This window comes from Balaenoptera ricei, chromosome 3, assembly GCF_028023285.1.
Source record: "Balaenoptera ricei isolate mBalRic1 chromosome 3, mBalRic1.hap2, whole genome shotgun sequence".
Classification (NCBI taxonomy): Eukaryota; Metazoa; Chordata; class Mammalia; order Artiodactyla; family Balaenopteridae; genus Balaenoptera; species Balaenoptera ricei.
In genome coordinates, this window is record NC_082641.1 from 174,272,603 (window position 1) to 174,299,496 (window position 26,894).

At 38.9% G+C, this 26,894-nt stretch overlaps 1 protein-coding gene across 1 annotated transcript in view; it reads left to right on the top strand.

The window, feature by feature from the left end:
- Window positions 1–18,744: 18,744 nt before the first annotated feature.
- The window catches only part of ZNF627 (zinc finger protein 627), an 80,040-nt gene continuing 71,890 nt past the window's right edge, over window positions 18,745–26,894 (top strand). Inside the window, 4 exon segments of the mRNA XM_059919168.1 lie at window positions 18,745–18,843; window positions 24,601–24,726; window positions 25,650–25,711; window positions 26,249–26,893. Of these exon segments, the coding sequence (XP_059775151.1) occupies window positions 18,745–18,843; window positions 24,601–24,726; window positions 25,650–25,711; window positions 26,249–26,893 (932 nt within the window).

Here is a 26,894-nt window from a genome sequence, read left to right on the forward strand (position 1 = left end):
TACTTACACTCCTTTCATTCCTGATATTACTAACTTCTGTCTACCTTCTTTTCTCAGTTAGCTTGACTAGACCTTTATCAATTTTACTGATTATTTCAAAGCACACCAGCTTTTGGTTTTGTTGACAGTCTGTATTCCTGCAATTTTTATGTCTTCCCTAATTATTTCCTTTTTGGTCACTTTACTTATTTTTATTGAGATATAATTGACATATAACATTACTTTCAAGTGTACAACATAACGACTTGATATTTGTATACATTGTGAAGTATTAGCACAATAAGTCTAGTTAACTAGACTAACATCATCACACATAGTTACAGTTTTTTTTTCTTGTGATGAAAAATTTTGAAATTTCCTCTCTTTTCAACTTTCCACTATGCAATAAAGTATTATTAATTATAATCACAATGCTGCACATTATATCCCCTGACTTATTTTATAACTGAAAGTTTGTAACTTTTGATCTGCCTTCACCTATTTCACCCACCCCTTGACACACACACACCCCCCAACACCTTCACGTCCCACCTCTGGCAACCACCAATCTGTTCTCCATTTCTGTGAACTTGGGTTTTTTGGTTTGTTTGTTTTGCTGCGTGGCTTGCAGGATCTTAGTTCCCTGAACAGGGATTGAACCCAGGCCCACGGCCGTGAAAGCACCACGTCCTAATCACTGGACTGCCAGGGAATTCCCAGGGTTTTCTTTCTTTGTTTCAGATTCCATATATAGGTGAGATCATATGGTATTTTTCTCTCTGACTTATTTCACTTAGCATAATACCCTTAAGGTCCATCCATGTCACAAATGGCAAGATTTCCTTTTTTATGACTAATATTCCATTATATGTGTGTGTGTGTACATTTTTAAAATCCATTCGTCCATCATTGGGCACTTAGGTTGTTTCCATGTCTTGGCTATTGTAAATAGTGTTGCAGAGAACATGGGGGTGCAAATATTGGGTTGGCCAAAAAGTTTGTTTGGATTTTTTAATTTTCTGAGGAACCTCCACACTGGTTTCCATAGTGGCTTCATCAATGTACATTCCCACCAACAATGCGCAAGAGTTGCCTTCTCTGCACTTCCTCACCAACACTTGTTAGTTTTTGTCTTTTTGATAATAGTCATTCTAACAGGTGTGAGGTGATATCTCATCGTGGTAGTAGTGTTGAGCACATTTCGTGTACCTACTGGTCATCTGTATGTCTTTGGATAAGTATCAGTTCAGATCCTCTGTTCATTTTTTTAATCAGATTGTGTTTGTGCAGTTGAGTTGTATGAGTTCTTTATATATTTTGGATAGTAATTCCTTATCAGATATGATTGCAAGTATTTTCTCCCACTCAGTAGTTTGCCTTTTCATTTCGTTGATGGTTTCCACTGCTGTGCAGAAGCTTTGTAGTTTGATGTAGTCCCACTTGTTCACTTTTGCTTTTCTTGCCTTTGTTTTTGGTGTCAAAACCAAAAAAATCATCTCCAAGACTGATGTCAAAGAGGTTACTGCCTGTGTTTTCTTCTAGGATTCTTATGGTATCGAGGCTTATGTTCAAGTCTGCCATTTAAAAAATTTTTTTTATTGGAGTATAGTTGATTTACAATGTTGTGTTAGTTTCAGGTGTACAGCAAAGTAAATCAGTTATACACATATCCACTCTTCTTTAGATTCTTTTCCCATATAGGTCATTTCAGAGTATTGAGTAGAGTTGCCTGTGCTATACAGTAGGTCCTTATTATCTTTTTTAAAAAATAAATTTATTTATTTATTTTTGGCTGTGTTGGGTCTTTGTTGATGCACGTGGGCTTTCTCTAGTTGCAGCGAGCAGGGGCTACTCTTCGTTGTGGTGCACAGGCTTCTCATTGCAGTGGCTTCTCCTGTTGTGGAGCATGGGCTCTAGGCGTGCAGGCTTCAGTAGTTGTGGCACGTGGGCTCAGTAGTTGTGGCTCATGGGCTCTAGAGCACAGGCTCAGTAGTTGTGGTGCATAGACTTAGTTGCTCCGTGGCATGTGGGATCTTCCCAGACCAGGGATGGAACCTGTGTCCCCTGCATTGGCAGGTGGATTCTTATCCACTGCACCACCAGAGAAGTCCTCTATTTTTTATACATTATTGTGTGTATGTCTATCCCAGTCTTCCAATTTAGTTAATCCATTTTAAGTTGATTTTTGTGTATGGTGTAAGATAGTCGTCCAGTTTCATTCTTTTGCATGTAGCTGTCCAGTTTTCCCACACTGTTTATTGAAGAAACTGTCCTTTCCCCATTGTAAATTCTGGGTTCCTTTGCCAAAAATTGATTGACCATATAAGCATGGGGTTTTTTCCTTAGACTCTTTATTCTGTTCCACTGATCTATATATGTCTGTTTTATGCCAATACTGTACTGTTTTGATTACTTTAGCTTTGTAATGTAGTTTGAAATCAGGAAGCATTATGCTACCAGATTTGTTCTTTCTCAAGATTGCTTTGGCTATTCAGGGTCTTTGTGGTTCCATACAAGTTTTAGTATTGTTTGTTCTATTTTGTGGAAAGTGCCACTGAAATTTTGATAGGGATTGCATTGAATTGTTCATTGCTTTGGGTAGTATGGACATTTTTCCAATCCATGAGGGCAAAATATCTTTCCATTTATTTGTATCTTCAATTTCTTTCATCAACACCTTATAAATTTCAGTATACAAATCTTTCACGTCCTTGGTTGTATTTATTCTCAGTTATTTTATTCTTTTTAATGCAGTTGTAAATAGGATTGTTTTTTTTTTTGTCACTGAAGTAGAGAATTTTTTGTTTTTTTTGCAAAAGATAAAATTTAAGTTTATACTGATGTTTCCACAGGACTACAGGATTTTAGTCTCTCTAGTAAATGTGTATCTCGTTTCTCTCAGACAGAAATTCCTGGTTTTCAAGAGTTTGATCTAATCAGAATATGATCTGATTTGCTAATTACTAATTTGCTTTTTTAAAAAAATTTAAGTATACTTGATTTACAATGTTGTGTTTCAGGTATACAGCAAAAGTGACTCAATTATATATTATCCTTTTTCAGATTATTTCCCATCATAGGTTATTACAAGATATTGAATATAGCTCCTTGTGCTAAATAATAGGTCCTTATTTATCTATTTTCTATATACTAGTGTGCATCTGTTAATACCAAACTCCTAATTAGTATTGTTTTCTTAATTTCTCTTTTTGATAATTCATTGTTAGTGCATAGAGATAGATTTTTGTATACTGATATTGTATCCTGCAGCTTTACTGAATTCGTTTATTGGTTCCAACAGATATGATGGAGTCTTTAGGGCTTTCTATATATAATGTCATGTCATCTGAAAATAGTGACAGTTTTACTTCTTTCTTTCCAATTTGGATGCCTTTTGTTACTTTTTCTTGCCTAATTGTTGTAGCTTATCATCCAATACTATGTAGTGGGCATCTTTGTCTTGTTCCTAATCTTAGAGGAAAAGCTTTCAGCTTTTCTGTATATTAATTTTGTATCCTGCAACTGTATCAAATTCATTAATGAGCCCTAGTAGTTTTTTGGTGATGTCTGTGGGATTTTCTATGTATAGTGTTATGTCATCTGCAAAAAGTGACAATTTTACTTCTTCCTTTCCAATTTGGATTCTCTCTCTCTCTCTCTCTCTCTGATTGCTGTGGCTAGGACTTCCAATACTATGTTGAATAAAAGTGGCAAGAGTGGGCATCCTTGCCTTGTTCCTGATCTTAGAGGGAATACTTTCAGCTTTTCACTGCTGAGTATGATGTTAACTGTGGTCTTGTAATATATGGTCTTTATTATGTTGAGGTACATTCCCTCTATACCCTATATAGATGTTGGATTTTGTCAAACGCTTTTTCTGCATCTATCGAGATGACCATGTGATTATTATCCTTCATTTTGTTAATGTGGTGTATAACATTGATTGATACACAGCTGTTGAACCATCCTTGCATCCCTGGAATAAATCCCACATGAACATGGTGTGTGATCCCTTTAATTTGTTGTTGAACTTTGTATAATAATAGTTTCTTCAGGATTTTTATATCTATGTTCTTCCTGGCTTGAATTTTCTTGTGGGGTCCTTGTCTGGTTTTGGTACGAGCAGAATGTTGGCCTTGTAAAATGAGTTTGGAAGTGTCCTGTCCTGTTTTTTGGAAGAGTTTGCAAAGGATTGATCATAGTTTTTCTCTAAATGTTTGTTAGAATTCACCAGTAAAGCCAGCTGGCCCTAGACTTTTCTTTGATGGGAGGTTTTAGATTACCGATTGAATCACCTTACTAGTAATTGGCCTGTTCACATTTTCTATTTCTTCATGATTCAGTCTTGATAGGTTGTATGTTTCTAGGAATTTCTTATAGGCTGTCCATTTTGAGGGAGTGTAATTGTTCATAGAAGTCTCTTCTGATCCTTTGTATTTCTGTGGTACCTATTGTAACATCTCTCATTTCTGATTTTATTTATTTGGATCTTCTCTTTTTTGTCTTCGTGAGTCTAGCTAATATATTTTTTAACATCTTTATTGGAGTATAATTGCTTTACAATGTTATGTTAGTTTCTACTGTATAACAAAGTGAATCAGCTATACGTAAACATATATTCCCATATCCCCTCCCTCTTGCGTCTCCCTCCCACCCTCCCTATCCCACCCCTCTTGATGGACACAAAGCATGGAGCTGATCTCCCTGTGCTATGTGGTTGCTTCCCACCAGCTATCTGTTTTACATTTGGTAGTGTATATATGTCGATGCCACTCTCTCACTTCATCCCAGCTTACCCTGCCCCCTCCCCGTGTCCTCAAGTCCATTCTCTGTGTCTGCTCTTTTATTCCTGTCCTGCCCCTAGGTTCATCAGAACCTTTTTTGTTCTTTAGATTCCATACATGTGTGTTAGCATACGGTATTTGTTTTTCTTTTTCTGACTTACTTCACTCTATGACAAACTCTAGGTCCATCCACCTCATGACAAATAACTCAATTTCATTTCTTTTTATGGCTGAGTAATATTCCATTGTATATATGTGCTACATCTTCTTTTTCCATTCATCTGTCGATGACACTTAGGTTGCTTCCATGTCCTGGCTATTGTAAATAGTGCTGCAGTAAACATTGTGCTACATGACTCTTTTTTTTTTTTTAATTTTATTTATTTATTTATTTATTTATGGCTGTGTTGGGTCTTCGTTTCTGTGCGAGGGCTTTCTCTAGTTGTGGCAAGCGGGGGCCACTCTCCATCGCGGTGCGCGGGCCTCTCACTATCGCAGCCTCTCTTGTTGCGGAGCACAGGCTCCAGACGCGCAGGCTCAGCAATTGTGGCTCACGGGCCTAGTCGCTCCGCGGCATGTGGGATCCTCCCAGACCAGGGCTCGAACCCGTGTCCCCTGCATTGGCAGGCAGATTCTCAACCACTGCGCCACCAGGGAAGCCCTACATGACTCTTTTTGAATTGTTTTTCTCAGGGTATATGCCCAGTAGTGGGATTGCTGGGTCATATGGTAGCTCTATTTTTAGTTTTTTAAGGATCTTCCATAGAGTTCTCCATAGTGGCTGTATCAATTTATATTCCCACCAACAGTGCAAGAGGGTTCCCTTTTCTCCACACCCTTTCCAGCATTTATTGTTTGTAGATTTTTTGATGATGGCTATTCTGAACGGTGTGAGGTGATACCTCATTGTAGTTTTGATTTGCATTTCTCTAATGATTAGTGACGTTGAGAATCCTTTCATGTGTTTGTTGGCAATCTGTATATCTTCTTTGGAGAAATGTCTATTTAGGTCTTCTGCCCATTTTTGGATAGGGTTTTTTGTTATTTTGATGTTGAGCTGCATGAGCTGCTTGTATATTTTGGAGATAAATCCTTTGTCCGTTGCTTTGTTTGCAAATATTTTCTCCCATTCTCAGGGTTGTCTTTTCCTCTTGTTTATGGTTTCCTTTGCTGTGCAAAGGCTTTTAAGTTTCATTAGGTCCCATTTGTTTATTTTTGTTTTTATTTCCATTTCTCTAGGAGGTGGGTCAAAAAGGATCTTGCTGTGATTTATGTCATAGAGTGTTCTGCCTATGTTTTCCTCTAAGAGTTTGATAGTGTCTGGCCTTATATTTAGGTCTTTAATCCATTTTGAGTTTATTTTTGTGTATGGTGTTAGGGAGTGTTCTAATTTCATACTTTTACATGTAGCTGTCCAGTTTCCCTAGTTCCACTTATTGAAGAGGGCTGTCTTTTCTCTGTTGTATATTCTTGCTTTATCAAAGATAAGGTGACCATAGGTGTGTGGGTTTATCTCTGGGATTTCTATCCTGTTCCAGTGATCTGTATTTCTGTTTTTGTGCCAGTACCATATTGTCTTGATTACTGTAGCTTTGTAGTATAGTCTGAAGTCAGGGAGCCTGATTCCTCCAGCTCCGTTTTTCTTTCTCAAGATTGCTTTGGCTATTCGGGGTCTTTTGTGTTTCCATAGTAATTGTAAAATTTTTTGTTCTAGTTCTGTGAAAAATGCCAGTGGTAGTTTGATAGGGATTGCATTGAATCTGTAGGTTGCTTTGGGTAGTATAGTCATTTTCACAATGTTGATTCTTCAAATCCAAGAACATGGTATATCTCTCCATCTGTTGGTATCATCTTTAATTTCTTTCATCAGTGTCTTATAATTTTCTGCATACGTGTCTTTTGTCTCCTTAGGTAGGTTTATTCCTAGGTATATTATTCTTTTTGTTGCAGTGGTAAATGGGCGTGTTTCCTTAATTTCTCTTTCACATTTTTCATCGTTTAGTGTATAGGAATGCCAGAGATTTCTGTGCATTAATTTTGCATCCTGGTACTTTACCAAATTCACTGATTAGCTCTAGTAGTTTTTTGGTAGCATCTTTAGGATTCTCTATGTATAGTATCATGTCATCTGCAAGCAGGGACAGTTTTACTTCTTCTTTTCCAATTTGGATTCCTTTTATTTCTTTTACTTCTCCGATTGCTGTGGCTAAAACTTCCAAATCTGTGTTGAATAATAGTGGTGAGAGTGGGCAACCTTGTCTTGTTACTGATCTTAGAGGAAATGGATTCAGTTTTTCACCACTGAGAACGATGTTGGCTGTGGGTTTTTCATATATTGCCTCTATTAGGTTGAGGTAATAAGTTCCCTCTATGCCTATGTTCTGGAGAGATTTTTATCATAAATGGGTATTGAATTTTGTTGAGGCTTTTTCTGAATCTTTTGAGATTATATGGTTTTTATCCTTCAGTTTGTTAATATGGTGTATCACATTGATTGATTTGCATATAGTCAAAAATCCTTGCATTCCTGGGATAAACCGCACTTGATCATGGTGTACGATCCTTTTGAAGTGCTGTTGGATTCTGTTTCCTAGTATTTTGTTGAGGATTTTTGCTTCTGTGTTCATCAGTAATATTGGCCGTAGTTTTCTTTTTCTGTGACATCTTCGTCTGGTTTTTGTATCAGGGGTCCTCCCTCTGCTATGGTTTGGAAGAGTTTGAGAAGGAGAGGTGTTAGCTCTTCTCTAAATATTTGATAGAATTCTCCTGTGAAGCCATCTGGTCCTGGGCTTTTGTTTGTTGGAAGATTTTTAGTCACAATTTCAATTTCAGTGCTTGTGATTGGTCTGTTTATATTTTCTCTTTCTTCCTGGTTCAGTCTCGGAAGGTTGTGCTTTTCTAGGAATTTTTCCATTTCTTCCAGGTTGTCAATTTTATTGGTATATAGTTGCTTGTACTAGTCCCTCATGATCCTTTGTATTTCTGCAGTGTCAGTTGTTACTTCTCCTTTTTCATTTCTAATTCTGTTGAGTCTTCTCCCTTTTTTTCTTGATGAGTCTGGCTAATGGTTTATCAATTTTGTTTATCTTTTCAAAGAACAAGCTTTTAGTTTTATTGATCTTTGCAGTTGTTTCTTTCATTTCTTTTTCATTTATTTCTGATCTGATCTTTATGATTTCCTTCCTTCTGCTAACTTTGGAGGTTTTTTGTTCTTCTTTCTCTAATTGCTTTAGGTGTAAGGTTATGTTGTTTGAGATGTTTCTTGTTTCTTCAGGTACGATTGTATTGCTATAAACTTCCCTCTTAGAATTGCTTTTCTGCATCCCATAGGTTTTGGGTCATTGTGTTTACATTGTCATTTGTTTCTAGGTATTTTTTGATTTCCTCTGATTTCTTCAGTGATCTCTTGGTTATTAAGTAGTGTATTGTTTAGCCTCCATGTGTTTGTATTTTTTACAGATTTTTTTCCTGTAATATCTAGTCTCATAGCATGGTGGTCAGAAAAGAAAATTGATATGATTTCAGTTTTCTTATATTTACCAAGGCTTGATTTGTGACCCAAGATATGCTCTATCTTGGAGAATGTTCCATGAGCACTTGAGAAGAAAGTGTATTCTTTTGTCTTTGGATGGAATGTCCTATAAATATCAATTAAGTCCATCTTGTTTAATGTATCATTTAAAGCTCGTGTTTCCTTATTTATTTTCATTTTGGATGATCTGTCCATCGGTGAAAGTGGCGTGTTAAAGTCCCCTACTATGATTGTTACTGTCGATTTCCCCTTTTATGGCTGTTAGCATTTGCCTTATATATTGAGGTGCTTCTATTTTGGGTGTGTAAATATTTACAATTGTTATATATTCTTCTTGGATTGATCCCTTGATCATTACGTAGTGTCCTTCTTTGTCTCTTGTAATAGTCTTTATTTTAAAGTCTTTTTTGTCTGATATGAGAATTGTTACTCCAGCTTTCTTTTGATTTCCATTTGCATGGAATATCTTTTTCCATCCCCTCACTTTCCATCTGTATGTGTCCTTAAATCTTTGGATTGGGTTGTTTGTTTTTTTAATATTGAGCTGCATGAGTTCCTTGTAAATTTTGGAGATTTATCCTTTGTCTGTTGCTTAATTTGTAAATATTTTCTCCCATTCTGAGAGTTGTCTTTTGGTCTTGTTTATGGTTTCCTTTGCTGTGCAAAAGGTTTTTTTTTTTTATCAGAACATTTTAAACCCCACATTTGTTTTATTTATTTTATTTTTGGCTGTGTTGGGTGTTCGTTTCTCTGCGGGGTCTTTCTCTAGTTGTGGCAAACGGGGCCACCCTTGATCGTGGTGCGCGGGCCTCAGTATCGTGGCCTCTCTTGTTGCGGGGCACAGGCTCCAGAGGCGCAGGCTCAGTAGTTGTGGCTCACAGGCCTAGTTGCTCCACGGCATGTGGGATCTTCCCAGACCAGGGCTCGAACCCGTGTCCCCTGCATTAGCAGGCAGATTCTCAAGCACTGCGCCACCAGGAAAGCCCTGTGCAAAAGCTTTTAAGTTTCATTAGGTCCCATTTGTTTATTTTTGTTTTTATTTCCATTTCTCTAGGAGGTGGGTCAAAAAGGATCTTGCTGTGATTTATGTCATAGAGTGTTCTGCCTATGTTTTCCTCTAAGAGTTTGATAGTGTCTGACCTTACATTTAGGTCTTTAATCCATTTTGAGTTTATTTTTGTGTATGGTGTTAGGGAGTGTTCTAAGTTCATAGTTTTACATGTACCTGTCCAGTTTTCCCAGCACCACTTATTGAAGAGGCTGTCTTTTCTCCACTGTATATGCTTGCCTCCTTTATCAAAGATAAGGTGACCATATGTGCATGGGTTTATCTCTGGGCTTTCTATCCTGTTCCATTGATCTATATTTCTGTTTTTGTGCCAGTACCATACTCTCTTGATTACGGTAGCTTTGTAGTATAGTCTGCAGTCAGGGAGCCTGATTCCTCCAGCTCCATTTTTCATTCTCAAGATTGCTTTGGCTATTCGGAGTCTTTTGTGTTTCCATACAAATTGTGAAATTTTTGTTCTAGTTCTGTGAAAAATGCCAGTGGTTATTTGTTAGGGATTGCATTAAATCTGTAAATTGCTTTGGGTAGTAGAGTCATTTTCACAATGTTGATTCTTCCAATCCAAGAACATGGTATATCTCTCCATCTATTTGTATCATCTTTAATTTCTTTCATCAGTGTCTTATAATTTTCTGCATACGTGTCTTTTGTCTCCTTAGGTAGGTTTATTCATAGATATTTTATTCTTTTTGTTGCAATGGTAAATGGGAGTGTTTTCTTAATTTCCCTTTCAGATTTTTCATCATTAGTGTATAGGAATGCCAGAGATTTCTGTGCATTAATTTTGTATCCTGCTACTTTACCAAATTCATTGATTAGCTCTAGTAGTTTTCTGGTAGCATCTTTAGGATTCTCTATGTATAGTATCATGTCATCTGCAAACAGTGACAGCTTTACTTCTTTTTTTCCGATTTGGATTCCTTTTATGTCTTTTTCTTCTCTGATTGCTGTGGCTAAAACTTCCAAAACTGTGTTGAATAATAGTGGTGAGAGTGGGCAACCTTGTCTTGTTCGTGATCTTAGTGGAAATGGTTTCAGTTTTGCACCATTGAGGACGATGTTGGCTGTGGGTTTGTCATATATGGCCTTTATTATGTTGAGGAAAGTTCCCTCTATGCCTACTTTCTGCCGGGTTTTTATCATAAATGGGTGTTGAATTTTGTCAAAAGCTTTCTCTGCATCGATTGAGATGATCATATCGTTTTTCTCCAATTTGTTAATATGGTGTATCACATTGATTGGTTTGCGTATATTGAAGAATCCTTGCATTCCTGGAATAAACCCCACTTGATCATGGTGTATGATCCCTTTAATGTGCTGTTGGATTCTGTTTGCTAGTATTTTGTTGAGGATTTTTGCATCTATGTTCATCAGTGATATTGGCCTGTAGTTTTCTTTCTTTGTGACATCTTTGTCTGGTTTTGGTATCAGGGTGACGGTGGCCTCGTAGAATGAGTTGGGGAGTGTTCCTCCCTCTGCAATATTTTGGAAGATTTGAGAAGGATAGGTGTTAGCTCTTCTCTAAATGTTAGATAGAATTCGCCTGTGAAGCCATCTGGTCCTGGGCTTTGTTTGTTCGAAGACTTTTAATCACAGTTTCAATTTCAGTGCTTCTGGTTGGTCTGTTCATATTTTCTATTTCTTCCTGGTTCAGTCTCGGCAGGTTGTGCATTTCTAAGAATTTGTCCATTTCTTCCAGGTTGTCCATTTTATTGGCATAGAGTTGCTTGTAGTAATCTCTCATGGTCCTTTGTATTTCTGCAGTGTCAGTTGTTACTACTCCTTTTTCATTTCTAATTCTATTGATTTGAGTCTTCTCCCTTTTATTCTTGATGAGTCTGGCTAATGGTTTATCAATTTTGTTTATCTTCTCAAAGACCCAGCTTTTAATTTTATTGATCTTTGCTATCGTTTCCTTCATTTCTTTTTGATTTATTTCTGATATAATTTTTATGATTTCTTCTGCTAACTTTGGGGATTTTTTTGTTCTTGTTTCTCTAATTGCTTTAGGTGCCAGGTTATGTTGTTTATTTGAGATGTTTCCTGTTTCTTGAAGTAGGCTTGTATTGCTATAAACTTCCCTCTTAGAACTGCTTTTGCTACATCCCATAGGTTTTGGGTCATCGTATTTTCATTGTCATTTCTTTTTAGGTATTTTCTTTATTTCCTCTTTGATTTCTTCAGTGATCTCTTGGTTATTAAGTAGTGTATTGTTTAGCCTCCATGTGTTTGTATTTTTTACAGATTTTTTCCTGTAATTGATATCTAGTCTCATAGCGTTGTGGTTGGAAAAGATACTTGATACAATTTCCATTTTCTTAAATTTACCAAGGCTTGATTTGTGACCCAAGATATGATCTATCTTGGAGCATATTCCATGAGCACTTGAGAAGAATGTGTATTCTGTTGTTTTTGGATGGCATGTCCTATAAATATCAATTAAGTTCATCTTGTTTAATGTATCATTTAAAGCTTGTGTTTCCTTATTTATTTTCATTTTGGATGATCTGTCCATTGGTGAAAGTGGGGTGTTAAAGTCCCCTACGATGATTGTGTTACTGTCGATTTCCCCTTTTATGGCTGTTAGTATTTGCCTTATGTATTGAGGTGCTCCTATGTTGGGTGCATAAATATTTACAATTGTTAAATCTTCTTCTTGGATCAATCCCTTGATCATTATGTAGTGTCCTTCTCTGTCTCTTATAATAGTCTTTATTTTAAAGTCTATTTTGTCTGACATGAGAATTGCTACTTCAGCTTTCTTTTGATTTCTATTTGCATGGAATATCTTTTTCCATCCCCTCACTTTCAGTCTGTATGTGTCCCTAGGTCTGAAGTGGGTCTCTTGTAGATAGCACATATACGGGTCTTGTTTTTGTATCCATTCAGCCAGCCTATGTCTTTTGGTGGGAGCATTTAATCCATTTACATTTAAGGTAATTATCAATATGTATGTTCCTATTCCCATTTTCTTAATTGTTTTGGGTTTGTTATTGTAGGTCTTTTCCTTCTCTTGTGTTTCCTGCCTAGAAAAGTTCCTTTAGCATTTGTTGTAAAGCTGGTTTGGTGGTGCTGAATTCTCTTAGCTTTTGCTTGTCTGTGAAGGTTTTAACTTCTCCATTAAATCTGAATGAGATCCTTGCTGGGTAGAGTAATCTTGGTTGTAGGTTTTTCTCCTTCATCACTTTAAATATGTCCTGCCACTTCCTTCTGGCTTGCAGAGTTTCTGCTGAAAGATCAGCTGTTAACCTTATGGGGATTCCCTTGTGTGTTATTTGTTGCTTTTCCCTTGCTGCTTTTAATATTTTTTCATTGTATTTAATTTTTGATAGTTTGATTAATATGTGTCTTGGCGTGTTTCGCCTTGGATTTATCCTGTATGGGACTCTCTGTGCTTCCTGGCCTTGATTAACTATTTCCTTTCCCATATTAGGGAAGTTTTCAACTGTAATCTCTTCAAATATTTTCTCAGTCCCTTTCTTTTTCTCTTCTTCTTCTGGGACCCCTATAATTCGAACGTTGGTGCGTTTAAGGTTGTCCTAGAGGTCTCTGAGACTGTCCTAAGTTCTTTTCATTCTTTTTTCTTTATTCTGCCCTGCAGTAGTTATTTCCAGTATTTTATCTTCCAGGTCACTTATCCGTTCTTCTGCCTGAGTTATTCTGCTATTGATCCCTTCTAGAGAATTTTTAATTTCATTTGTTGTGTTGTTCATCATTGTTTGGTTGCTCTTTAGTTCTTCTAAGTCCTTGTTAAAAGTTTCTTGTGTTTTCTCTATTCTACTTCCAAGATTTTGGATCATCTTTACTATCATTATTCTGAATTCTTTCTCATGTATACTGCCTATTTCCTCTTCATTTGTTCGGTCTCTTGGGTTTTTACCTTGCTCCTTCATCTGCTGTGTGTTTCTCTGTCTTCTCATTTTGCTTAACTTACTGTGTTTGGGGTCTCCTTTTCCCAGGCTGCAGGTTCATAGTTCCCGTTGTTTTTGGTGTCTGTCCCCAGTGGCTAAGGTTGGTTCAGTGGGTTGAGTAGGCTTCCTAGTGGAGGGGACTAGTGCCTGTGTTCTGGTGGATGAGGCTGGATCTTGTCTTTCTGGTGGCAGTTCCACATCTGGTGGTGTGTTTTGGGGTGGCTGTGGCCTTATTATGATTTTAGGCAGCCTCTCTGCTAATGGAAGGGGTTGTGTTCTTGTCTTGCTAGTTGTTTGGCATAGGGTGTCCAGCACTGTAGCTTGCTGGTCGCTGAGTGAAGCTGGGTCTTGGCGTTGAGATGGAGATCTCTGGGAGATTTTCGCCATTTGACATTACGTGGAGTTGGGAGGTCTCTTGTGGACCAGTGTCCTGAAGTTGGCTCTCCCACCTCAGAGGCACAGCCCTGACTCCTGGCTTGAGCACCTAGAGCCTTTCATCCACATGGCTCAGAATAAAAGGGAGAAAAAATAAGAAAGAAAAAAAGGAAGAGGAAAAGAAAGAAGGAAAGAAGAAAACAAGGAAAGAAAGAAGATAAAATAAATTTATTAAAGTAAAAAATAAGTTTATTATTAAGAAAAAATTTTTAAAAAGTAAAAAAAAAAACAAAATGGACGGACAGAACCCTAGGACAAATGGTAAAAGCAAAGCTATACAGACAAAATCACACACAGAAGCATACACATACACACTCACAAAAAGAGAAAAAGGGGAAAAATGTAAATATCTTTGCTCCCAAAGTCCACCTCCTCAATTTGGGATGATTCGTTGTCTATTCAGGTATTCCACAGATGCAGGGTACATCAAGTTGATTGTGGAGATTTAATCCGCTGCTCCTGAGGCTGCTGGGAGAGATTTCCCTTTCTCTTCTTTGTTTGCACAGCTCCCGGGGTTCAGCTTTGGATTTGGACCCGCCTCTGCGTGTAGGTCGCCTGAAGGCATCTGTTCTTCGCTCAGACAGGACGGGGTTAAAGGACCACCTAATTCGGGGGCTCTGGCTCACTCAGGCCAGGGGGAGGGAGGGGCATGGAATGCGGGGCTAGCCTGCATTGGCAGAGGCCAGCGTGACGCTGCAACAGCCTGAGGCACGCTCTGCGTTCTCCCGTGTAAGTTGTCCCTGGATCACGGGACCCTGGCAGTGGCGGGCTACACAGGCTCCCGGGAGGGGCGGTGTGGAGAGTGACCTGTGCTCGCACACAGGCTTCTTGGTGGCGGCAGCAGCAGCCTTAGCATCCCATGCCCGTCTCTGCGGTCCGTGGTGATAGCCGCGGCTCATGCCCGTCTCTGGAGCTCCTTTAGGCGGCGCTCTTAATCCCCTCTTCTTGCGAACCAGGAAACAGAGGGAAGAAAAAGTCTCTTGCCTCTTTGGCAGGTCCAGAATTTTTCCCAGACTCCCTCCTGGCTAACTGTGGCACACTAGTCCCTTCAGGCTGTGTTCACACAGCCAACCCTAGTCCTCTCCCTGGGATCTGACCGGAGCCTGAGCCTCAGCTCCCAGCCCCCGCCAGCCCCAGCGGATGAGCAGACAAGCCTCTGGGGCTGCTGAGTGCTGGTCAGCACCGATCCTCTGTGCGGGAATCTCTCCTTTGCCCTCCACACCCCTGTTACTGCGCTCTCCTCCATGGCAACGAAGCTTCTCCCCTCCACCACCTGCAGTCTCTGCCTGCAAAGGGGCTTCCTAGTGTGTGGAAACCTTTCCTCCTTCACAGCTCCCTCCCACTGGTGCAAGTCCCGTACCTATTCTTTTGTCTCTGTTTTTTCTTTTTTCTTTTGGCCTACCCAGGTACGTGGGGAGTTTCTTGCCTTTTGGGAGGTCTGAGGTCTTCTGCCAGCGTTCAGTAGGTGTTCTATAGGAGCCGTTCTACATGTAGATGTATTTCTGATGTATCTGTGGGGAGGAAGGAGATCCCCACGTCTTACTCTTCTGCCATCTTGAAGCTCCTCCCTTTCTTTTTTCCTTGTTCTTCTGGGACCTCTATAATTCAAATGTTGGTACATTTGATGTTGTCCCAGCATTCTCTGAGACTGTCCTCAATTCTTTTCATTCTTTTTTCTTTATTCTGCTCTGCAGCAGTTATTTCCACTATTTTATCTTCCAGGTCATTTATCCTTTTTTCTGCCTCATTTATTCTGCTATTGATTCTTTCTAGGGAATTTTTAATTTCATTTATTGTGTTGTTCATCGTTTGTTTGCTGTTTAGTCCTTCTACGTCCTTGTTAAACATTTCTTGTATTTTCTCTGTTCTGTTTACAAGATTTTTGGATCATCTTTTCTATCATTACTCTGAATTCTTTTTCAGGTAGGCTGCCTATTTCCTCTTCATTTGTTTGGACTGGTGGATTTTTACCTTGCTCCTTCATCTGCTGCATATTTCTCTGTCTTCTCATTTTATTTAACTTACTGTGTTTGGTGTCTCTTTTTCGCAGGCTACAGGTTCGTAGTTCCCGTTGTTTTTGGTGTCTGCCCCCGGTGGGTAAGGTTGGTTAAGGGTCTTGTGTAGGCTGCCTGGTAGAGAGGACTGGTGCCTGTGTTCTGGTGGGTGGGGCTGGATCTTGTCTTTCTGGCGGGCAGGACCATGTCCAGTGGTGTGATTTGGGGTGTCTGTGAACTTAGTATGATTTTAGGCAGTCTCTCTGCTAATGGGTCGGGTTGTGTTCCTGTCTTGCTAGTTGTTTGGCATGGGATGTCCAGCACTGGAGCTTGCTGGCAGTTGAGTGGAGCTGGGTCTTAGGGTTGAGACAGAGCTCTCTGGGAGAGCCCTCGCCAATTGATATTACATGGGGCCGGGAAGTCTCTGGTGGTCCAGTGTACTGATCTCAGCTCTCCCACCTCAGAGACTCAGGCCTGACACCAGGCCAGAGCACCAAGACCCTGTCAGCCACACGGCCGGGTACATGGGGAGTTTCTTGCCCTCTGGGAAGTCTGAGGTCTTCTGCCAGTGTTTAGTAGGTGTTCTGTAGTTGTTCCACATGTAGATGTATTTGCAGTGTATTTGTGCAGAGGAAGGTGATCTCCACGTCTTATTCCTCCGCCATCTCTACTGGATATCTATCTTATATTTTAAAAGCTCTTAGTTTCATTGATTTTTTTCTACTCCCTTTTTAGTCTTTTTCATTTATTTCCACTGTGATCTTTGTTATTTCCTTCATTTTACTAACTTTGGCATTTGCTTTTTCTTCTTTTTCTACTTCCTTGATATGTAAAGTTAGGTTTTTTGAGATCATTTTTGTTTCTTGATTTATCACTATCAATATGAACTTCCCTCTTGGAAATGCTTTTGCTGCCTCCTGTAAGTTTCAGTATGTTGCACAATAGTCCCCCTTTATCTGCAGTTTTGCTTTCTACAGTTTCAGTTACCTGCAGTCAACTGTGGTCTGAAAATATTAAATGGAAAATTATAGAAATAAACATTTAAAAAATACTTTAAACATTTTTTAAAATAAAGTTTTGAATTGTGCATTGTCCTGAGGAGTGTGATAAAACTTTGTGCCATCCTGCTCCATCTTACCTGGGATATGAATCTTCCCTTTGTTCGTTGTATACACACTGTGTGTGCATGTGTATGTATAGGAAAAAACATAATATCTGTGGGGTTAATTACTATTTATGGTTTCAGGCATCCACGCAGTGTCTTGGAATGTATCCCTCACAGATAATGCGGTTCTACTATATTTCCATTTCATTTGTCTCAAGGTACTTTTTAAAATTTCTCTTTTGATTTTTTTAACCTATTGGTTGTTCAGTATCATTTTTTTTAATTATTTATTTATTTACTTACTTACTTATTTATTTTTGGTTGTGTTGGGTCTTTGTTTCTGTGCGAGGGCTTTCTCTAGTTGCGGCAAGCAGGGGCCACTCTTCATCGCGGTGCACGGGCCTCTCACTATCGTGGCCTCTCTTGTTGCTGAGCACAGGCTCCAGACGCACAGGCTCAGTAGTTGTTGCTCACGGGCCTAGTTGCTCCGCGGCATGTGGGATCTTCCCAGACCAGGGCTCGAACCCGTGTCCCCTGCATTAGCAGGCAGATTCTCAACCACTGCGCCACCAGGGAAGCCTTCAGTATCATTTTTAATCTCCACATGTGAATTTTCCAGTTATCTTCTCATAATCGATTTCTAGTTGTATTGCATTGTGGTCGGGAAAGATGCTTAATATGACTTTAATCTTCTTAAATTTATTAAGACTTGTTTTGTGGCCTAACATATGCTCTTCTCCTGGAGAATGTTCTATGTGCCCTTGAGAAGATTGTGTATTCTGTTGCTTTTGGATGGAATGACTGGCCTTATGTGTCACTGAAGACCAGTGTTTCTTTATTGATTTTCTTTCTGAATGATGTATCCACTGATGAAATTGGGGTATTAAAGTTCCTTTCTGTTATTGTCTGGCTTTCTACTTCCCCCTTTAGATCTGTTAAATTTTGTTTTATATATTCAGATGTTCCTATTTTGAGTGCATAAATGTTTAGAAATGTTATATTCTCTTTTTGGATTTACTCCTTTATCATTATATAATGACCTTTTTTGTCCCTTATAACAGTCTTTGTCTTAAGTCTATTTTGATTGTTACAAGTATAGCTGCCCCAGCTTTCTTCTGGTTTCCATTTGCATGGAATATTTTTTTCCCATCCTTTCAGTCTGTGTGTGCACTTGTACCTCAGGTGACGTTTTTGTAAGCAGTATATAGGTGAGTCTTTTTTTTTTTTAATCCATACAGCCACTCTGTGTTTTGATGGGAGAATTTATTATTTCTTTTACATTTAAAGTAATTATTGATAGGTATGTCCTTATTGCTATTTTGTTCACTGTTTTCTGGCTGTTTTGTAATTCCTATTTTCCTGTCTTCTTTGCTTGCTTAGATTCCTGTCTTTTTTGGTATGCTTAGATTCCTTTACCTTTATCTTTTGTGTATCTACCACAGGTATACCTCAGAGATATTGCAGGTTCAGTCCACTGCAATAAAGCAGTTATCACAATGAAGCAATTATCACATGAATTTTGGTTTCCTAGTGTATATAAATCTATGTTTACCCTGTATTATGGTCTATTACGTGTATAACAGCATTATGTATAAAAAGTGTACATACCTTACTTTTAAAATACTTTAGAGCTAAAAAATACCAACCATCATCTGAGCCTTCAATGAGTCATTGTAGTAACATCAAAGATCATTGATCACAGATCACCAAAACAAATAGTATAATAACTTAATAATTTGAAAGGAGAAAGGGGAATCAAGATGACAGGGTAGGAGGATGTGGAACTCACCTACCCGTACAACACATCAAAAATATTTCTACAATTCTCACAGAAAATTAACTGGAACCTGGCAGAAGAACTATTTTTTTTTTTTTTTGGGGGGCCCACACCGCACAGCTTGCAGGATCTCAGTTCCCCAACCAGGAATCGAACCCATGCCCCTACAGTGGCAGTGCAGAGTCTTAACCACTGGACCACCAGGGAGGTCCCCAGAAGAACTTCTGTACGACCAAAGCCGCATGAAAGATCTCCACGTAAGTGGGTAGGACAGAAAAAAAGACATCAGGTTGGGATCTGTGCCCTTGGGAGGGATCTGAAAGGAAGAGAAGGTCCACATGGGCAGCCCCTCACCTTGGGTACCAAGCAGGTGGAGCCACAATCTGTGCCTCCCAGTCCTGGCATCCTGCAGAGAGGAGACTAGCCCCCTTGGCTGCTTGGAGAACCACTGGGACAGTCAGAAGGGCTGGAGAAGCCAAGACGCTACTCGCAAGGAGTGTGCACATGCTGGCTTGTCAACAATCAGGGCAGAGAGAGCCTGGCACTGGCAGCTGCTGCCTCGCCACTCCCCAGTCTGAATTGGGCAAACACCCTGGCCCTGTACACTCCACGCCACAGCCTGGTGGGAGATCTGGGCCAACTGGGCCCTGGGAAAAGACTCGGTCTGGACACAAAGACAGACCAAGGGTCTTGGGTGTGATCTTGGTGAGGCAGCTGGAAGCAACCATTGTCCTTGCACACACAGGACAGCACCCCAGGAATCCCGGGCAGACAGGCCCTGGGAGAGGACTCAGTCTAGCTATGCAGAGACAGCCCAGAGAGCCCGGGGTGTGATCCGGCAGGGCAGCAGCAGACATTGTCATGCGTACAGGAACATGCAGCAGCTCATCTCTCGTTGCCCATAACTGGTGATTCCCTATGCATGGGCAAATGAGAACACCCACATGAAAGTGGGTAGAAGCTGAGGCACAGTCTTACCATAACCAACCCCCCCCACATGGCACCCCACCTTCAGGAAGGGACTCAAAACTCCAAGCTTCTCCTTGAGGAGCAAAGGGTTTAGACCCCACACTTGGCACCCCAGCTTTTTTTTTTTTTTCATTTTCACCAAGAACTTTATTGAACAACGTATTCACCATTTTGTTCCACTACCTTCTGCCATTTTTCAGGCAACTTCATAATTCCATCTTCCCAAAACTTTTTTTTTTAAACATCTTTATTGGAGTATAATTGCTTTACAATGGTGTGTTTCTGCTTTATAACAAAGTGAATCAGTTATACATATACATATGTTCCCATATCTCTTCCCTCTTGCGTCTCCCTCCCTCCCACCCTCCCTATCCCACCCCTCTAGGTGGTCACAAAGCACCGAGCTGATCTCCCTGTGCTATGCGGCTGCTTCCCACTAGCTATCTATTTTACATTTGGTAGTGTATATATGTCCATGCCACTCTCTCACCCTGTCACATCTTACCCCTCCCCCTCCCCATATCCTCAAGTCCATTCTCTAGTAGGTCTGTCTTTATTCCCGTCTTGCCACTAGGTTCTTCATTACCTTTTTTTTTTTTCCCTTAGATTCCATATATATGTGTTAGCATACTGTATTTGGTTTTCTCTTTCTGACTTACTTCACTCTGTATGACAGACTCTAACTCCATCCACCTCACTACAAACACCTCCATTTCATTTCTTTTTATGGCTAAGTAATATTCCATTGTATATATGTGCCACATCTTCTTTATCCATTCATCCAATGATGGACACTTAGGTTGCTTCCATGTCCTGGCTATTGTAAATAGAGCTGCAATGAACATTTTGGTACATGACTCTTTTTGAATTATGGTTTTCTCAGGGTATATGCCCAGTAGTGGGATTGCTGGGTCGTATGGTAGTGCTATTTGTAGTTTTTTAAGGAACCTCCATACTGTTCTCCATAGTGGCTGTATCAATTTACATTCCCACCAACAGTGCAAGAGTGTTCCCTTTTCTCCACACCCTCTCCAGCATTTATTGTTTCTAGATTTTTTGGTGATGGCTGTTCTGGCTGGTGTGAGATGATATCTCATTGTAGTTTTTTTTTTTTTTAAACATCTTTATTGAAGTATAATTGCTTTACAATGGTGTGTTAGTTTCTACTTTGTAGTTTTGATTTGCATTTCTCTAATGATTAATGATGTTGAGCATTCTTTCATGTGTCTGTTGGCAATCTGTATATCTTCTTTGGAGAAATGTCTATTTAGGTCTTCTGCCCATTTTTGGATTGGGTTGTTTGTTTTTTTGTTATTGAGCTGCATGAGCTGCTTGTAAATCTTGGAGATTAATCCTTTGTCAATTGCTTCATTTGCAAATATTTTCTCCCATTCTGAGGGTGGTCTTTTGGTCTTGTTTATGGTTTGCTTTGCTGTGCAAAAGCTTTTAAGTTTCATTATGTCCCATTTGTTTATTTTTGTTTTTATTTCCATTTCTCTAGGAGCTGGGTCAAAAAGGATCTTGCTGTGATTTATGTCATAGAGTGTTCTGCCTATGTTTTCCTCTAAGAGGCACCCCAGCTTTTAAGAGTCACACATGAAGACAAGCCCCCCAAACATCTAGCCTTTCAGGGGTGGGGGGCACAACCACACAGCATGTGGGATCCTAGTTCCCTGATCAGGGATGGAACCCACACCCCCTGCAGTGGAAGGGCAGAATCTTATAACCACTGGACCACCAGGGAAGTCCCAAAACATCTAGCTTTGAAAACCAGTGGGGCTTGTGTCCATGAGACCAACAAGGCTATAGTGAACTGAGAACAGTTCTTAAAGGGTCCTCTTTTCTAATGTTCCACCTGTTTATATCATTTTCAGACATACATTATTTTATTGCGATTCACTTTATTGCACTTTACAGATAATGCATTTTTTGCAAGTTGAAGGTTGGTTGTAACCCTGTGTGAAGCAAATCTATTGGCACCTTTTTTTCAATAGCATTTGCTCACTTTGTGTGTCTGTCACACTTTGGTAATTCTCACCGTATTTCAAATTTTTGTTACATTTGTTATGGTGGTCTGTGATCAGTAATCTTTGATGTTACTGCCATCACTTGCTGAAGGCTCTGATGATGGTTAGCATTTTTAGCAATGTTGCATTTTTATACATAATGCTAGTGCACACTTAATAGAGTACAGAATAGTATAAATATAACTTTTACATGCACTGGCAAACCAAAAAATTCATGTGATTTGCTTTATTGTGGTAGTCTGGAACTGAACCCTCATTGTCTCCAAGGTATGCCTGTACCTTCTAACGAACTTCTTTTACTGTTTCTTGTAAAACCAGGTGTATTGATGTCAGAGTCCCTCAATTCTTCTCAGAAAGTATTTCTCCGTCACTTTTTTTCCTGAGATGCAGCAGTCCTAGAGATTTTTTTTATTACAAAGACTTATCTGCTTTTTTATATTTTTTTATTGAAGTATAATTGATTTATAGTGTGTGTTCATTTCAGGTATACAGCAAAGGTATTCAGTTATTATATATATATTCAGTTATTTATATATATGTATTATTTTCCAGATTCTTTTCCCATATAGGTTATTACAAAATATTCTCCCTCACTTTTGAAGAATAATTTTGCTTGACACAAAGTTTTAGGATGGTGTTTTTTTACCTTCTGCACTTTAAATATTTCATTCCACTCTCTTCTTGCTTGCATAGTTGGGGTTTGTTGTTGTTGTTGTTGTTGTTGTTTCTGGGATGTGAATGTTTACAGCAGCTTTATTCATAATCACCAAAACCTGGAAACAACTCAAATATCATTTGGTGAATGAATAAATTATAGTACATCTGTACAATGCAATCCTACTCAGCAATAAAAAGTAATGAACTGTTAATATGTGCAACAACATGGATAAATCTTATATATATATATATATTTATTGCTAAGTGAAAGAACCCAGATTCCAAAGGATAAATACAGTGTGATTCCAGTTATATTTCTTGCTTGCATAGTTTTTGAAAAGAGGTCTGATTTAATTCTTATCCTTGTTTACGTAAAACTAAGGTTTGTTTTTTCCCTCTGGCTTCTTTCAGAATGTTCCCTTTGTCTTTGATTTTTCTCCAGTTGAAAATGATGTGCTTGGCAGTGCAGTTTTTGGTGTTTTGTTTTGTTTTTTTTTTAATGTTTTGTGTTTTTCTTAGCTTCCTGGATCTGCAGTTTGCTGTCTATCACTAATGTTAGGAAAATCTCAGTGATGATTGCTTCACTTATTTTTTTTGTTCCTTTCTGCTTTTCTATCAGGTATTCTCATTGTGTGTATTTTACACCTGCTATAATTGTCCCAAAGTTCTTAGATGTTGTATTCTTTGTTGTCTTTGCATTAGGCCCTGCTGAAACAGTCTCTTTTGAGGATAGGCCTTGTTAAGAATAGCTATTTCAAAATAGCTTCTTTCTGTCTTTCCAATTTTGGAAACAGTGGTTTGCTCTGTGTCTTCAGTTCTTTGCTTTTTTTCTTGTGAGGTTAGGAAGGATGGTTTCCAAGTTCATTATACAAAGAACAAGAAAAGAGAAGTCTCTGACTCCAGTTTTTTATGTTTGACTGCTGACAGCTTTGAAGCCTCATCCCTCCTTCCTCCTCTTGTGACCCACATGTATCCACGATGATAGGAAAGCCTTAGTTTCCTTCCTTTGGCAGTGACAAGAGATTCAATTCATGCCTGCTCCTGCCCTTGTATGTGAACTCTCTCTTCAGTCCACCCACAACCTCAGCTAAAAAATAAGTCCATGTACTTTTCCTTGCACTCTCAAGCCATTTCATGCCTTCTTGAGAGGCCTGCCTTACTCCCCAGAGACCTCAGTTATGGAAGTAATAAACCCTTTTGTACACTATTGGCAGTGTGTGGTGTCATCAACTTACATATTCCTATACTTGGGCCTGGGCTGTTATGCTTCTGTGCACCATATTGGAGCTCAGAAGTGAGAGATGTTGGGAGGATTGCCTCTGGAGTGGCTGGCCAGGAAACTTCCACCTGAAATTAGAGAATGGAGGTTTTACATTCTTTGGAGGAAAGCGCTGTGAATCCTTTATGTATTATATAATCATGGGCAGATTCAGCATCAGACCTTTGTGGAGTGTTGTGAATTCCTGTGCAATATGCAGCTCTTACCCTGTTCCTCAAGGTTATTTAGCAAGGGCTTTGACCAAAAAGAAATGTTTTAGTACTTTATCATTTCATTATATGTGCCTATGTGTGCTAAAAACTAGTGAGAAGCAGCCCTGAGGCTCATTGTGTATAGGGTTTTGTGGAGGTCTAAGTAGTTGTGTCTTTTTAGCATGTCATATCATGCAAAGTTGTCTGAGCCTTAACTTCTGAATAACTAACTAGCTCCATGAATGGGACAGAGAGAGAATGGAGAAACTGAGTCTGCAATAAATTTTACACAAGCTAAAAGTACTACTTCTTTACAAGAATATTTTAATCTATTTCTAATCACCTGGAGTAATTCTCAGGCCAGTATGGCAAACTGATCCTTGTCACAAGTTGGATTTCCACAGGCCTCCTGGACTCTCATGTTTGGTGATGAGAATAGAAGAAAAAGCTTCCAGTTCTTCACTGTGTTTTATTCATTAAAAGCTCCTGCAGATTTGACCTCATGCATCATGGAGTGTACTGAGTTAAATGGTGTGTAATAACAAAGGAGATGAGTTTTTCTCACAAGAGACTGGTGTGTTTAAAATGATATTTGATTCATTTGCGTAGCATTTCTCTCATTTCTCCAAGGTGCTCTAGACCCTGACATCAGAGAGCAGTAACATTTAAAGTGATCACAGTGAAAATGAATAAATAATTTGCATGTGTTCATTATGCTGTTAAATTCATGAAGAAGTAAGTAAGGACATAGGGTCAGTTTCTGATGACCAAGACATAAAATAAATGTTTGAAGGTGACAGAATCATATGTAATCTTCCTGTAAATTGAGTATAAATCCCCAGTTCTGTCAGACTCACACATCTTACTGGAAACATATTTGGTCTGCTTTAGGACCCAGTGACCTTTGAGGATGTGGCTGTGAACTTCACCCAGGAGGAGTGGTCTTTACTGAATCCTCTGCAGAAGAAACTTTACAGAGATGTGATGCAGGAAACCTTGAGGAACCTGGCCTCAATAGGTAAGCATGACAACATTCCTTCACTTCTTCAGTTAGAGAACAAGTATTTCTTGCCCATCAACACTGTTCCAAGATGTGGAATATGGAAAAGTAATACAGTAATCCCCCCTTATCTGCAGGGGATACATTCCAAGACCACCAGTGGATGCCTGAAACTGCAGACAGTACTGAATCCTATACATACATACCTATGATAAGTTTAATTTAGAAGTTCGGTGCACAGTAAGAGATTGATAACAATAACTAAGAATAGAACACGTATAATAGACATGAACTTAACGTGTAAGTGTTAAGTGTCCATAACTTTTGCAGTTTGAGATGAGACAGCAAAACTAAGATCAATTTCTTTTTCCTTCTTCACAATTTCACAATAGAAGATTCATTTTTCCTACAGATCTTAGCAACATCAGTGTATGATTTTTTTCTTCCTTTAAATCAAGAACTTTCATCTTTTCACTGAAAGGAAGCACTTTATAACTTCTCTTTGGCATATCCTAATTACCAACATCACTATTCTTACGCTTTGGGGCCATCATTAATTAAAATAAGGATTACTTGAACACAAGCACTGCAATACCACCACAGTGATCTGAAAACTGAGATGGCTACTAAGTGACTGATGGGCAGGTAGCATATACAGCATGGATACACTGAACAAAGGGATGATTCACATCCTGCACAGAGCGGGACATTGCAAGATTTCATCGTACTACTCGAAAGAGTGCACAGTGTAAATTAATATTTTCAGACTGCAATTGACCGTAGGTAACTGACACCACAGAAAGTGAAACTGTGGGTAAGGGGGGACTGCTGTACATTGGTAAATAAACTAAGCATGGTCACAGCTCATCGTGGACCTAGAATCTAATATTTTTCTATAATTTCTAATAATTTGCATTATTTTTCTGGGTCTGCATTTTAGGAAAAAAAATGGGACAATCATAACATTGAAGATTGGTACAAAACCCAAGGGAGAAAACTAAGGTGAGTCATACACACAGTAGATAGCAGTGTGCCACATGAGAATCCCGGTATGTCATAAACTTTTTAAAATAAGCAAATAAAACAACCCCAGCTTCAAAGTTATCCTTAAATTTTTTTCACCGAAAACATTTACTTAAACGTGACATAGATGTCCAGTGTTTTTGGAAACAATATTAAGAAACCCAATATATTAACATTACTGTTTTCATAATAGGTATGTCAAGTCCTCTTATAGAGCTTTCAGTATAAATCATCCTCAAAAAATTCAGAAAGGACAAAAAATCTTCACTTTTGCTATAAAATATAAAAATGTAATTCTAATACCCTACTAATAAATGTGAAATTGTTAAAGAAATCATTAATAATTTCTCATTTTTTACAGAAGTCATATGGTAGAAAAACTCTGTGAAAGCGAAGAAGGTAATCAAGATGGAGAAACTGTCAGCCAGATTCCAAATCCTAATCTGAACCAGAAAACTCTTTCTGGAGTAAAACCATGTGAATGTAATGTGTGTGAAAGTCTTCATTCCTTAATAGGCACATCAGATCTCACAGTGGACACAAACCATATGAGTATCATGAATATGAGGAGAAGCCATAGAAATGCAAGGAATGTGGGGAAGCCTTCAGTTACCGCAAATCTGTTCACAGACATGAAAGGACTCACACTGGAGAGCGATCCTATGAATGTAAGGAATGTGGCAAAGCCTTCACATGGCTCACAACCTTTCAAAGACACATGATAACACACACTGGAGAAGGACCCTATAAATGGAAGGAATGTGGGAAAGCCTTTAGTTGTTCCACTTCATTTCAAGCACATGAAAGAACTCACACTGGAGAGAAACCCTTCATATGTAAAAAGTGTGGTAAATCCCTCAGGTCTCCTCTAGGTTTGCGAATACATGAAAGAAATCACACTGGAGAAAAACCCTATGAATGTAAGCACTGTGGTAAAGCCCTCAGTTGTCCCAGTTCCTTTCGAAGACATGAAAGGATTCACACTGCAGAGAAACAATACGAATGTAAACAATGTGAGAAAACCTTCAGTTCTCCTCTAGGTTTGCGAATACATGAAATAATTCACACTGGAGAGAAACCCTATGAATGTACAGAATGTGGGAAAACCTTCATTTATCGCACCACCTTTCAAGGACACATAAGAAACCACACTGGAGAGAAA